Source organism: Cebus imitator, unplaced genomic scaffold (assembly GCF_001604975.1).
Source record: "Cebus imitator isolate Cc_AM_T3 unplaced genomic scaffold, Cebus_imitator-1.0 Scaffold16, whole genome shotgun sequence".
Lineage (NCBI taxonomy): Eukaryota > Metazoa > Chordata > Mammalia > Primates > Cebidae > Cebus > Cebus imitator.
Genome location: NW_016107331.1, coordinates 596,199 through 609,460, shown reverse-complemented (window position 1 = coordinate 609,460; position 13,262 = coordinate 596,199). Strand labels below are relative to the sequence as shown.

Here is a 13,262-nt window from a genome sequence, read left to right as displayed (position 1 = left end):
GATTATAGGTATGCACCACCATGCCTGGCTAATTTTTTTATATTTTTAGTAGGGATGGAGTTTCACCACATTGGCCAGGCTGGTCTCGAACTCCTCACCTTGTGATCTGCCCACCTTGGCCTCCCAAAGTGCTGGGATTACAGGCGTGAGCCACCGTGCCCAGCCACGAACATGAGTTTTTATTCCCTGACAGCCTTGCAGTATGCAAGGCATACAATAGCTACTTAATGAATTTGTTTAATGGTGTAATACTAAATAAATATTATTTGCATAAGTAATAACGATAATATCATGGCATTGATATCTTCACTTTGAGTGAAATTGGGCTTTTTAATGGACTACTTAGGAGGCTACATGAGGCAATATGACACCGTGGTTAATAATATAAACTGAACCAAAACTGCCAAGTCTCAAATCCTGATTCTACCACCTACTGGCTATATGGGTACTGATGTTTTCTTCTATTTTCAAGGAGGGACACAAAGATGTTAGTTAACCTTAGGAAGGCACCTGTGTCATGGAGTTATTATGGAGATCAAGTAAGTTATGTTAGATACTTGAAACAACTTCTAGCATTTAGATATTGCTCCATAAATGTCAGAAATTATTAAATGTTCATTACACATAAAATGATAGGGTCTCAGAGACAAAAGAACTTTTGCTTTATAAATGAACAAGCAAAGGAATCAATGTAAAATGATTGGCTCAAGTGCATATGGCTAATCAGAGGCCAAGTCAAGAACTTAGCTCTCCTGACTTGTATTCGGTGTTTGATCTTTTTTCTCCTGAAGGATTTTATATCTGAAAACGAATTACAGAATCTTCAAGTTCAAAGGAATATTTAAGACTCTACAATTTTCCCATAAGGGACCAAATACTGCACCATCACTTGTCACAAATCTTTCATCTTTCCCAACAGCACCATTTCCCAGATTCTTAATCACCCAGACAAAAAGAGCCTAACAAATCTTGCACCATGGCTCCCAAGTTAAGAAACACATGAAGGACAGGAATGGATGCCAAGGTCAGAATGCCTGAGTTCAGATGACTATCATCAAATAAAACCATTTTAATGATCACCTTTTGAAAAATAAGATTTCTTTTTTGGGAGAAAACATTGTCTGGGATACCCATTATAAAGCTGTGATTCAGGCCATCCCACACATACATGGATGTCTTGCAGATAGTATTCTTCCCGGTAGGAATCTAAAATTATGATTTTGATGAACTCTGAACAATACTCTTTAGCAGCCAGGAAAACGCACAGGAGCCAACTACCCATACCAGGCATAATTTCTGAAGGTTTCAGTTTTCTGTGCGGTTCTCTGGAACAGTATTCAGGCTGTTTGTGCAATCGGCTATGTTAGAGTTTTTAAATTCAATCTAACAGATTCAGACTCTTGGGAAGAACTGCAGCAATAAAAGATTGCTATTAACTATGCACTAATAAACCTGTATGTAAGGATTCTTTCATCAGATGCAATGGCATGCTATTGTGTCTTAATTCAACACTAAGGGAAGAGATTTAATTCTCTTTAATGCAAATGAAATCACTGTATGTAGCAGCAGCAGTATGGGAGAAGGCCAAACTGAGTAACTGCGTTATGTGTCCACTAAGAATGTTCATCTACTTCTCTCAGAAACAAGACCCAGGAAATCCACATTCTTTCTGTATGACTGTTTTAAAAGCCTCATTGTAGTATATGGACTCTGAGCTTTACAGCTTAGGAACTTTCCCTGCCTTGCCTTTGTCAGTCTATGTCTTGGCATTTTTAATGCTCAAAACAGGGAGGTTCCATTACTTGAATCTGAAAGTTGAATTACTTTCTTTATACTGAAGACTCAACAGTATCCACTGATCACACAGAGGATGCACTGTCCCTCCTTTGCGTTTCTCTAGTATTTTGCTTCTATTTCTAACCCCACTCATGATTATCTGACTTGTTACACCTTGCTGTGTGTATGTCTCCTTTGTGCACTGTAAACTCCTGAGGACAGAATTCATATTTTATATATCTCTGTATTGTTCCAGAGCCTTATAATGTCTTAGACATAGGAGCTGCTCAATAAATGTTTCGATAGTTTTAATGGTACATATGTTAAGCATTTCCCAGTTACACAGTTATTAATGAACTCTCATCTCCGAATTATCTCTCATTTCTAAGAACCTTGTTTCTGACACATGTAAAAAAGACTTTAGCAGGCTGGCAGGGTAATTTAGATGACTATGTAAACAGTAAGGGAGTGCCTAGCAAATATTTGTTGAATAATTTTACGAAAAGTTGTAGAGGTTTATTCTGAGTTTTAGTTGTTTAAAGAGACCCAACCATCTCCATGGGATAAAGAAAAGTAAAGAACTCAGAGGCATGACAGGGAGGGTATCCCAGAAGGACTACTGCATCGTCTAGAAAAAAGACCCAGCACCAAAGTTCTAACTCTGAGACCCAGTCATATGCTTGGATCATAGCATTTCCAAGACCAAAATTTCCTCTTTAATAGTTTTTCTCAGAAATTGTCATGTTTAATGTTAAGAAACATTTAGTCCGTGCTCATTAGGCCCACAGACATGACTGGCTTGATAATTTGCTGGGCCCAGTCCAAAATAAAAATAGAGTCCCCTGTTCAAAACTTAAGAATTTCAAGACAATGATGGAAGAGCATCAGCCAAATGAGGAGCCCTTTTAAGCACGGAGCCTTGTGTGACTGCACAGGTCCCACACCTCTGAAGCTAGCCCTCTTCTGTGAAAGGCAAAAGGTCTGTAGCTAGAGAGAGAAGCTATTAGGTATGCGCAAGGGGCTGCAGGAACCCAGAGATCCTACTTTTGTAAATGCATCACAGGGAAGGTGAGTTAAGCTCATTTTCGAGGTGGCAGTTGCATAGGGAAGAAAGATATTCCAGATTAAAGAAGCAGCACTGAAGGTAGGCAGAATTTACCTGACAACGTTCAGGAATAGTGTTAACTTTTAAGCAGGGTGGTGCCAGTGAACATTAGGGTGAGAACTGAGATTGAGATGGAAAGGCAGGCAGACGGCACACATATGGGAGAGGGGTTGAACAATTACTGAGTGTCTCCTTTGTGCCAAGTTCTTCCCCTTCATGTCATTTTAAACACCACAGTCTTGTAAATACTGTGTCATCCCTATTTTACAAACACGTTAATTTAGGTCTCACACAGATTGAATGTTCAAAGGTTTTGGAACACTCTAGGGATCTAATAAATATTAATATTTGAAGAATTACTGATGGGTCCGTCTGACTTAAGGCTCAGGACTCTTACCCTTTAGGCCAAGCTGCTCCTAAGAGTGCTTTTTAATTCCTCCAGTAGTTCTCTTCCCTCAATTTGCCCTTCTCTCCCTTCGCCACGCCCCCGCCTTTCCACGTGCCGGAAATTAGGCGGAAAAGTACTTCCGGGATAGTAAAGGTCGACCCCCGCAAGATGGCGGCCCCCTTGGAGCTCAGTTGCTGGGGAGGCGGCTGGGGGCTCCCATCGGTTCACAGCGAGTCCCTGGTGGTGATGGTGAGGCCGCCTCGCGGGCCAGGTCGCGGGAAGAAGGGGCGGGGCCAGAGGCGCGAGGCTGACTTGCCCCAGTTTTTCGCTGCGCTACCGGGTCCGGGAGAGCCGGGCCGCTGCACGCTGCATCTCCCTGGGCTCCCTCCCACCGACGAGTCCCAACCTGGCCTGTGACCCCCGCCGAAGGCCAGCGGCAACGTCAAGGCTTCTCGGCTTGGGTCCGAGTTTTGTCCGCCTCACAAAGGTGTCTGGGCGGTGGAGTGAAACCCCGAAGCAGGTGGCGCGCCCTTCGTACTCCGCATCCGCAGGACCTTTTGGGGAGCAAAGCCCCCGAAAGCGGGGTAGCTGGCGCCCGTGTCCCTACTGGAGATCACGGGGAGGGATGTGGCCTCAGTATCAGTCGCCTTCTGCCTTTGGGGGATGGGGCTTTGCAGTAAAGCTGCTCTGAAGATTTGCATTACGCACTCGGTCTAAAATGTTTGATTGCAAACTCTGTTTCAGGCTTATGCCAAATTTTCTGGTGCACCCTTGAAAGTCAATGTGATAGATAACACCTGGAGAGGTTCAAGAGGTATAGTGTAAACCTTTACACTCCCCTTTCTGCACTCGTTTTTTTTTTATTCTTCCATTTAAAGCTACGAGGTATATAGCTATACAGTACATTGAAGATTTAGTTTCTTACCGTGACCTTGGCTTTGGTTGCTTACGGTTTGATCATTCTGAGTAATACCTCAAAGTGCAAGCCAAATCACTGGAAATTATGAGAAATGAAAATGTTCTCTAGAACCACTCTTTGTAAACTGCAAAAAAACTACGGCAAGCTTACTCATTTTTTCCCCTCTAAATGTGCAATTGCTATAGTTTTTAGGGTATTGGAATTTCTTCAGAGGAAATCACACTGTGTCCTTGTATATAAACTGTTTTTTGATTATAGGCGATGTACCAATTTTGACAACTGAAGACAACATTGTTTCTCAGCCAGCAAAAATATTAAACTTTTTAAGAAAACAGGTGGGTGGTTCACTTTGAAGAAGTAGATTGGTAGATTATTGATCCCTCATGTTGGGCTTTTTTTTTTTTGCACACTCATTAGACAATTGGAGATACCTGGGATATGATTTAAAAATAGATTTGATAGATTTGAGAATCACTACTGCAAAGCATGAGTATCTGTGATTTGAAAGTCGTGATGAGGTAGAGTCAATTTATATTTTAATACACTTTGCTTGAATTTTATTGAAATTTGTATGTAAGTAGATTTAGCTATTTTCACTATTACACTTACTGACAGGATTGTCTATTTTGTCACATAGTTGGTACACATTTTGTGCTGGGCACAACATCTGAGTTCCCACCAACCAGCAACTATATTATTTTATTTTAAAGAAGCTCGATAATGTATCTAAATGTTTTAACAGTAGAGCATTATGTATCCAAAATGTTTAAACATGTAAAATTTTATATAAAGGCAAAAGTTATCTTGGTTTTGCCCATACTGTACTTAAAAAGAAATTGTGTCAATAAAATTTTGAACTTTTATAAATTGGAAGGTTTTTTCTTTTTTCATGGGGAGAAACACAGCCAATTGGAACTGTTTCCTTCTTGTTAAAAATATTAGTTGCATTTATTAAGTTTGTACTACATGCCATGCGCTGAACTAGGTCATTTACAAGCATGAAAATAATAGTAGTTAATAAATTGTAACATTTATTGACCGTATTGTGTCTGTGATGCTGTGCTAAGAACTTTATGTGCATTAAGCAATAGGTTTCACTGGGTTTGTATTTCTCTTTCCTCTATTTTAATACCACGTTTGCCACTTGTGAGGAAATATAGGAATCCTGATTTGATTAGTTTTACTGTCTTTGGGATTCTTTGACTTCTGAATTTGTTTTTTTTTTTTAATAGAAATATAATGCTGATTATGAACTCTCAGCAAAACAAGGGGCAGATACATTGGCTTATATTGCTCTCCTCGAAGAGAAGCTTCTCCCTGCAGTGGTGAGTGTTCTTAAATACAACAGGATTTTAGTGGCCTAGTTACAAATGTACATAGTCTGCTTAGAACAAAATCAATGAGAAAAGTCTTAAGAGAAAGTTTTACTTATATGTTAATCTTGATTGCTTCATATTACTGTGAAACTGGATTCTATTAGGCATTCAACTAGTATGTGAAACAACAAAGTAACAGAAAATATCATTTTGGAAATTCTTTGCGAGAGATGGATCTTTTTGCTCCAAGTATAGAATTGGATGCAATTCATTCATTCACAGAATGTTTATCAAGCACCTGCTCTGTGTCAGGCCTTGTTCTGGGTGCTTGGGATATGGCAGTCAACAAAACTCACACATTTAAAATAATCTTGTTTTATCCTGAGTCATTCTAACCGGAAAATTTGTATGAAGTCACTTTATATAAAGATTATTTATGAGAAACTCTCACATTGAGTGGTCTTTTAATAAAAGAACATCTTTGTAATGTTTTTTTCTCCTCTTTTGCAGCTTCACACATTCTGGGTTGAGAGTGACAATTACTTTACTGTGACAAAGCCATGGTTTGCTTCACAAATTCCTTTTCCTTTGAGCTTGATTCTACCTGGAAGAATGTCTAGGGGAGCACTGAACAGGATCCTCCTGACCAGAGGACAGCCTCCCCTCTACCACCTCCGAGAAGTGGAAGCACAGGTATGATATGGATTATTCTCTAAGCAAGGGCCCTCGAGAGAAAGGACAAGAGAAATAGCAGAAATGATTTTACCTGGAGATGTCAGCCTCAAAGATAGTTTTAGAGTACCTTCTCTACTTTTGAAGTGTAATTTCATCCTTATTAGATATACAGAGATGCCAAGGAGTGCCTAAATCTTCTATCAAACAGATTGGGAACATCTCAGTTTTTCTTTGGAAATACGTGAGTATTCCCCTAAAAATCATTCTGATATTTTGTGCACATATATTCAGTGAGCAGCTATTTAAAGCAAGTCCTCTTATCTCCCCAAAAGATGAGTTTTTCACTTAAAAAAAAAAAGATTTAATCGATTTTTATTATAGGAAACTTTTTCTATCAGTGATAATCTAACATTGACTTAATAGGCTGCAAATGTGAATTTAAAACATCTAAGACTGTTCCCACTCTGCCTCCAATCTATTTAACACTTGAGTAAAAATGAGTCTATGACAGTTTCATTTTCTTCTAAATAAAATAGTCTAAGCTACTCAATGAGTAAAACCTTAGTTGCATCATTTTTATGAACTAAAATGGTTAGTAAACCTTTTAAAAGACTGTTGTGTAATTCAGAATTGAGAAATTTGAAAAAAAATTTAAACACAATCTCAAGTTAATATTTTCATATGTGCTTAAAAAATCTTTAATATTTTCTTTTTTTTTTGAGACAAAGTCTTGCTCTTGTCACCCAGGATGGAGTGCCAGTGGTGTGATCTTGGCTCATTGCAACCCCTGCCTCCTGGGTTCAAGCAATTCTGCTTCAGCTTCCCAAGTAGCTGGGATCATAGGTGCCCACCACACCCGGTGTTTTTATATTTTTAGTTGAGACGGGGTTTCACCATGTTGGCCAGACTTGTCTCTGAACTCCTGACCTCAAGTGATCTTCTTGCCTCTGCCTCCTAAAGTGTTGGGGTTGCAGGCATGAGCACCCAGCCTTTAGTTAATATTTTCTTACATGCTTAAAAATCCTTAATTTACTTCTAGGCCTTCTACCTTGGATGCCTATGTTTTTGGTTTTCTTGCACCTCTTTACAAAGTACGGTTTCCTAAAATTCAGCTACAAGAACATCTGAAACAGCTCTCCAACCTCTGTCGCTTTTGTGATGACATCCTGAGCAGTTATTTTAGGATTAGTCTTGGAGGTAAGCTGACTCTTCTTCAGCTAATGTTTGTTTGCATATTCTTCTATGGGTGTATAAGCAAAATCCACTAATTTTAATTTTAAAAGTTTTTGTGTTGTCTTTAAATAGTGGTTTATAGGACTTCAAGGATTTGCATTTTTTCAACTTCATTTTTATTCTCATATGTTAGTTCTTATTTAAATAGAAAAATAGATAGTTGCCCTTTATTCCTCTGGATTTTTGCATTTCCTGCTGCTTAGTCTTTAAATATTGCCACTTTGAAATGGGTCACTTTCTTCTAAAAGGTTAAAACCACAGGTATTAAGTCTTTGCTGAAAAACAGTATTTATCCTAATGCAAATGGGCAATTACTTTAAATGATTCTTACCTGCTGCTTCTAGCATTTTCCTGCGTGAACAGATATCAGCAGCAGATTGATTTTGGTGAGGTACACTCCCATGATTCCACTACTCGAAAACTGATTGCATCAGAATGGAGGTATAGTAAATAGAGGGCACCTGTCACTTAGGATGTGCTTTGTTGAGACAGTGGGGCATTATGCTTAAGTGATTCAGATACTAAATTTCTGTTGGGAGGGTTGGCTGAAATTGTCCTTTTAAGAAACGGGTTATAAAGATAGCTGGCTCAGGTGGACAGTTTATATTTAAAGGTGGGGTATGTGTTGTGTATAGGAAGGGGTTAGCAGTTGGGAGTCATGAAATTAAGTGTGTTCAACCTTGTTACTTGGGAGCAATGATTAACAAACTTGACTATGACAGATTAAAAAAACTTGGGTCCTATTCCAGACTTACTAAATTAGAATCTCATAGGCATCAGTCCTAAGAATTTGTATTTTTTAAGTTCTTCTAAATACTCTGGATGTCTGGTGGGCAACTTTTTGGGAGTTACTGCCTTAGAAAACTATCCAGACAGTTGTGACTGAAGACCTATTTGAAATGGGTGTGAGAAAGGAATAGCTTAAATTTGAGAAGGAAATGAGGACTGCTGTGCTTTTTTTCTTTTTTTAAAAATTATACGAATTACTGTGGCCAGTTGCAGAACACTTGGTTAGTAGTGTGTATTTAATGGACATATTTTCATCCTTTTTGCTCAGGGTTTAGTTTTGGATCATTCAAATCCCTCTCTTACTTTACCTTTAAACCCAGAATGGTTTTTCTCTTTGCCTTTTTTGGGAAGGGTGGGGCACTAGACAGGGTGGGTAGACTCAAAATTCTTTCAATCTAAACAGTTTTAAATGCTTTAAAAATTTCCTGTCTCTCTCTGATTTCTGTCCTGGCTTCTTAGGCATCTCTCCAGCTGGACAAGATATGGTAGATGCAAATCTGCAGAAACTCACACAACTTGTAAATAAGGAATCCAACTTGATTGAAAAGGTCAAGTCTACTTCAATCATTTTATCATAGTTTAGCATTTTCCTTTCTGTAGCTAATAATGTCATTTGGGTCACGCATTAACTGTACCCTTTTAGGTTTTTAAACAGTTTATTTTTCAGAAAACTATTTGAATATGCTTTTACTAAAGTTGTATGTAACATAGTGTTTTGAAGCCAATAGTGGCCCTATTGCATTGGGAAAAGATCAGATAAAAGGATATTGGGTTTACTTTTGCCACACAATTAGTATCCTTTCAGCTGGGAAATCCAAAAGATTTGCTTTAAAAAAACAAAGCAAAAACACTTCTTGCTTGCATGTCTGCCTCCCTGTCTCTTAAGTTAATGTTTCTTGAGATTGTAAGCACTGGGCTTATCCTTTCTTATGAACGGCACCATGATGTCCTTTTCTTTTTTCCACATGAAAGTTTTATTTTTTCTCCTTCTTGTTCTTATGTACTCTAGATGCATTCTATAGTTTTTCACCAGTGTAGATATTTTGGCACTTTGGGGTATTCTTTCATGAGAGAGAGAGATTGAGGAACTGGATAGGGGAGAGAGCCAACAAAGGAAATTTCAAGTATGATTCTAGTTGGAAAAATACAAGAGGTTACATATTTTTCCCCCAGAAACTGATAAACTTGCTTTTTTTCTTTTCCCCCCTGTACAAGTAAGTAATACTTATTATTTTACAAACTCAGGGCAATTAGGCCTAATGACACTGGCTAAGAGTTTTTGAGGTCCAGCACTGTGTTTCTTGAGCTTGATGTGGGTTACCTCATTTAGAACTGATCCAGTTTTTCTGGATTAGATTAGATTTAAAGAATTTATCTTTCTTTTTGCCTAATTTCCTAGCTTTCTTTGGTCTACACAGTCGCAGCTTAAAAAAGCTGGTCTTTTTCGATTGGAATACAGGTCATTTTCATTGAGGCAAAGAAGTATAGTTGAAAGAATAATAGTTTTGGAATCAGAAGACCTGGGTTCAAGTTTCAGCTCTCATACTAGCATGTGACCTGGGGCAAATCACTTAACCTTATAGAGTCTCGTTTTGCTTCTTATCTGTACAAGAGGGAAGATCTGTGTCTGCCTTTTCTTCACAGTGTGTCAGGAAGATCAAATAAGATATTGTAAATAAACATAGTTTTCAAACTGGAGCTTAGTGTAACAGTACTGCTTTTACGCTTTCTATCAGAAGACCTCTTTAAGTTATGCTATAGTTGAGTTCAGTAGAATATTTATTTTGTGGAATTACTATAATTCTGTGAAGGTATGTGAGGGTATCAGGGATGAGGCACATTGCTTTTTACAGAAACTGAGTCAGCTGGTATTTGAGGTATGACATTTAGAATTCTTGAGATTATTTGCAAGAAAAAGGTTTCTCTTAGCAGCCCAGGAAACATATGGTTCTGTACTCCTCTAGGCTATAGTTTGGATGGGGAGGCCACAGTCCATATAAGCGATGCCACAGCATTAGTCAGATGTATCTTTTGTACTTTCTACAGATGGATGACAATCTTCGCCAAAGCCCTCAGCTTCCTCCTCGGAAACTGCCAACACTTAAACTGACTCCAGCAGAAGAAGAAAATAATTCCTTCCAACGGCTTTCACCCTGACAGTACTCATGCTTTGTGGCCAAAGTCAAACGATTGTTGCAGTAATCTCTTACACCTAGTGTGTGAAGGCAAAAGCAAGCTTAGGTATTAAGGAAGACTCTAAACCAAAAGGAACTTTCTATGACATCTATTTTTATTATTAATATTATTATTAAGAAGCTTGTATTCTAGCTTGGCAGTGCATTTTAAATAATTGTACTGTATACAGAAAAACTGCCTTATTCATGGCAGATTTTTGCCTTTGGTTCACATGTTGCTGACCAAAAGCTACCATTCTGTTCTCAATGTGCACTCCTAATTTATTTGAGTTAATTTATTCAGTTTATTAACTTAGTTTTCTTAGATCAGGCTGAATACCTAATATGTGGCTCTTTGGCTGAGGCTTTTTACTTCTGTTTAGAAATTTGATGCCTATTTTAGGAACCAGAAAAAGATAAATTGCTTCAGTAGAAGAGACCATATTTAACTTTAAAAAGTGATAAGGAATGTGCTTTTTAATTATGCTCTCACAAGTCTAATCTTTTGGGGGTTTAGTAGCACTTAGATAAATATTAGAGGTGGTTACATATAATAACGTCTGATAATATGCACTTCAGTATAACATTGGTCTTTGCCGATGTGTTCAATATGGGTTAAGATGGGTTCTTTTAGTTTTCTTGGGCAAATGTGACAGTTTTAGACTTATGTCTTTGTAGTAAATCTTTAGTTGTCTTTCTTGTATTAATTCCAGGAGAGCTGAACGTAGTGGTCATCGTTACTATGCTAAGCTGTAACATGTTTCTGAAATTGCTCAATTGCTAGACACTATTCAGGAGGAGCCCATAGCCAGGGTAGTAGAAATACTGTGCATCTGGTCCAAGTTCTTTAATCTTGGCCCAGGCTAATATTTTTCATAAGATGCATATCATGTAAACAGCTTTCTGACAACTAATTATTTTCCGTATGTCATATGTTTCACCTACAGTTGAAGAATACAAAGGAACAATCAGAAATTGCAGCTTTTAAAGAATATTTTCTATTTATTGGTTGCTGAACTGTTAAAAGACGTGCTGGGGTAATTTTACTTATAATAGAAACTTGCTTATTTTAGTGGTTGAGATGCTTCTGTTGTCCTAAAACCACTTCTGAGGTTTTTAAAATACAGAACCATGTTTTGGATTAATGTCTTAAAAGATTACTATGGTGCTTAGCCAATCTTATCAAGTCCTGCAGAAACCCATATGTTAAGAAAATGAGCTTTGTAGTCAAAAAACTCATCTAATTTGAGCTGAGTAGAGCTCAGCTATGTTTGACCCACATCCTTTGAATTTGTTCTGTATTTAGGTAGCTATTTATACAGTACTCCTTAAGTCATTGTAAATATTTTTTCTTGAAAATTTTAACCAAATGAGAAATAAGGTAGTCTTCAAAACGTTGGTTATCTGTTTGGATGTATTTAGGGAAAGTACCTCATGAGATGCACATGACTTCTACAACGGTGTGTGTGTGTGCGTTTATGTGTGTGTTTCAGTCATCTTCAAAGGCAGATTATTAGATTCCAGCAGCCTGAAATCTAAATAGTTTATATTGGAAATCATGACTTGGAGACTTCTTTATTGTTCTCTAGGATGGATGTATATTGGAGAAGGGTGGTTAGCACGTTCATTAGACATCTGTTTATGCTTTGATCAGAGCCAGTCATTTTTAATTATGATTTATATCAGACCCTCCAAAAGTATTTGAAGTATATTACAGTTATAATGTACATTACATGCATATTACAAGTATATTACATGTAAACAGAACAATTATTTAAAATTTTTAAATTTTAAGGAATTTTAAAATATTAAAAATTTAAATTAAAAATTTGTAGAGGATAGAACTATGTCAGCACTGACAGATTCTAAAATTAAGTGATAAATTTAACTCCAAGTTTCTCCATGGGCAAAGTCAAAAGATAATGCTAGGTTATGTCAGTTTTTCTTTTAATATAACCACTGATGTCCATTAGGAAGAAAAATCTGTTTCAAGTTTTACAAGAACAGGGAGCCCATGTTCTTCTGATATGTAGACTTTGATAAAGAAGCATACTGTAATGTTTCATGAATCAAAATTTTAATCAGAGGAGGTCATTTTAGAATAACAAGTATTTGTCTTTTTTAGTAGAGGGAATGATTGTCAATATGATTTATTTGCTTTTGTGTCATCCCTACTTCAAACTGTCGTTAGCCTTACATTCTCACTGTGGTCCATGATACTTCCAGATTGCCTTTCCTAAGATACAACATGTGATTTTAGTGAGAGTTTATATGTTGGGTTACTTAGTTGAGCTATTTGTGTACAAGCAGATGAGATGACAGGAAGCTGTAACTGAGCACAAAGTAATTGAGGGACCAGCCACACAATATAGGAAGCTCTTAGAAAAGAATGTTTTTTCAGACTGAACAGACCACTTCTGACCAGGCTGTCATGATAGGTTGTGGATAAAGTTTGAGTTGGCTGGGATAAATGGTCTACAGCCTTAAACAGAATACTGTGAGCCAATGTCTTTTGGAAGTGATGGTGGAGGATAATATGATTAAAGGGAATATGCTTGTGTTTATTTTTGTTGGTAGTATATGATTAGAAAAACTTGCCAGATAATTCCCATGAGATGAAGATCTTCCATGAACAAACTGCCATCAATCATCCTTAAGACTGGACTTTTTAAAGTAACATTAAAGAAGCTGTAAAGAACATTGAAGGTGATCATTCCTTCAAAACTGTGTTTTAACCACACAGAAGGTGGGCATTAACAAACCAAATTTCGACTCAAGTCTGTTTATATTATTTTGGGGGTACTGGAAAGCTGGAGATTTTATAAAAGCAAGCATTTTTATTTTCATTTATAATTTGTATTCATTCAATATTGCTAGATATAGTAAC

At 37.4% G+C, this 13,262-nt stretch overlaps 1 protein-coding gene across 3 annotated transcripts; it reads left to right on the top strand.

Moving 5' to 3' along the window:
• The first annotated feature begins 3,405 nt into the window (after positions 1 to 3,405).
• Positions 3,406 to 12,509, top strand: MTX3 (metaxin 3). 3 transcript variants are annotated; one of them, XM_037731041.1, is made up of 10 exons: positions 3,406 to 3,518; positions 4,014 to 4,083; positions 4,447 to 4,523; positions 5,421 to 5,513; positions 6,015 to 6,197; positions 6,344 to 6,420; positions 7,219 to 7,376; positions 7,757 to 7,853; positions 8,661 to 8,749; positions 10,248 to 10,384. In XM_037731041.1, the coding sequence occupies exons 1-9, from the start codon at positions 3,438 to 3,440 to the stop codon at positions 8,725 to 8,727; spliced, it is 903 nt and encodes a 300-aa protein (XP_037586969.1). In that variant the 5' UTR covers positions 3,406 to 3,437; the 3' UTR covers positions 8,728 to 8,749; positions 10,248 to 10,384. The 3 variants fall into 3 exon arrangements, with proteins under 3 accessions (XP_037586969.1, XP_017362858.1, XP_017362873.1); XM_017507369.2 differs by lacking the exon at positions 7,757 to 7,853 and having other exon boundaries at positions 10,248 to 12,509; XM_017507384.2 differs by lacking the exons at positions 7,757 to 7,853; positions 8,661 to 8,749 and having other exon boundaries at positions 10,248 to 12,509.
• Positions 12,510 to 13,262: the final 753 nt, after the last annotated feature.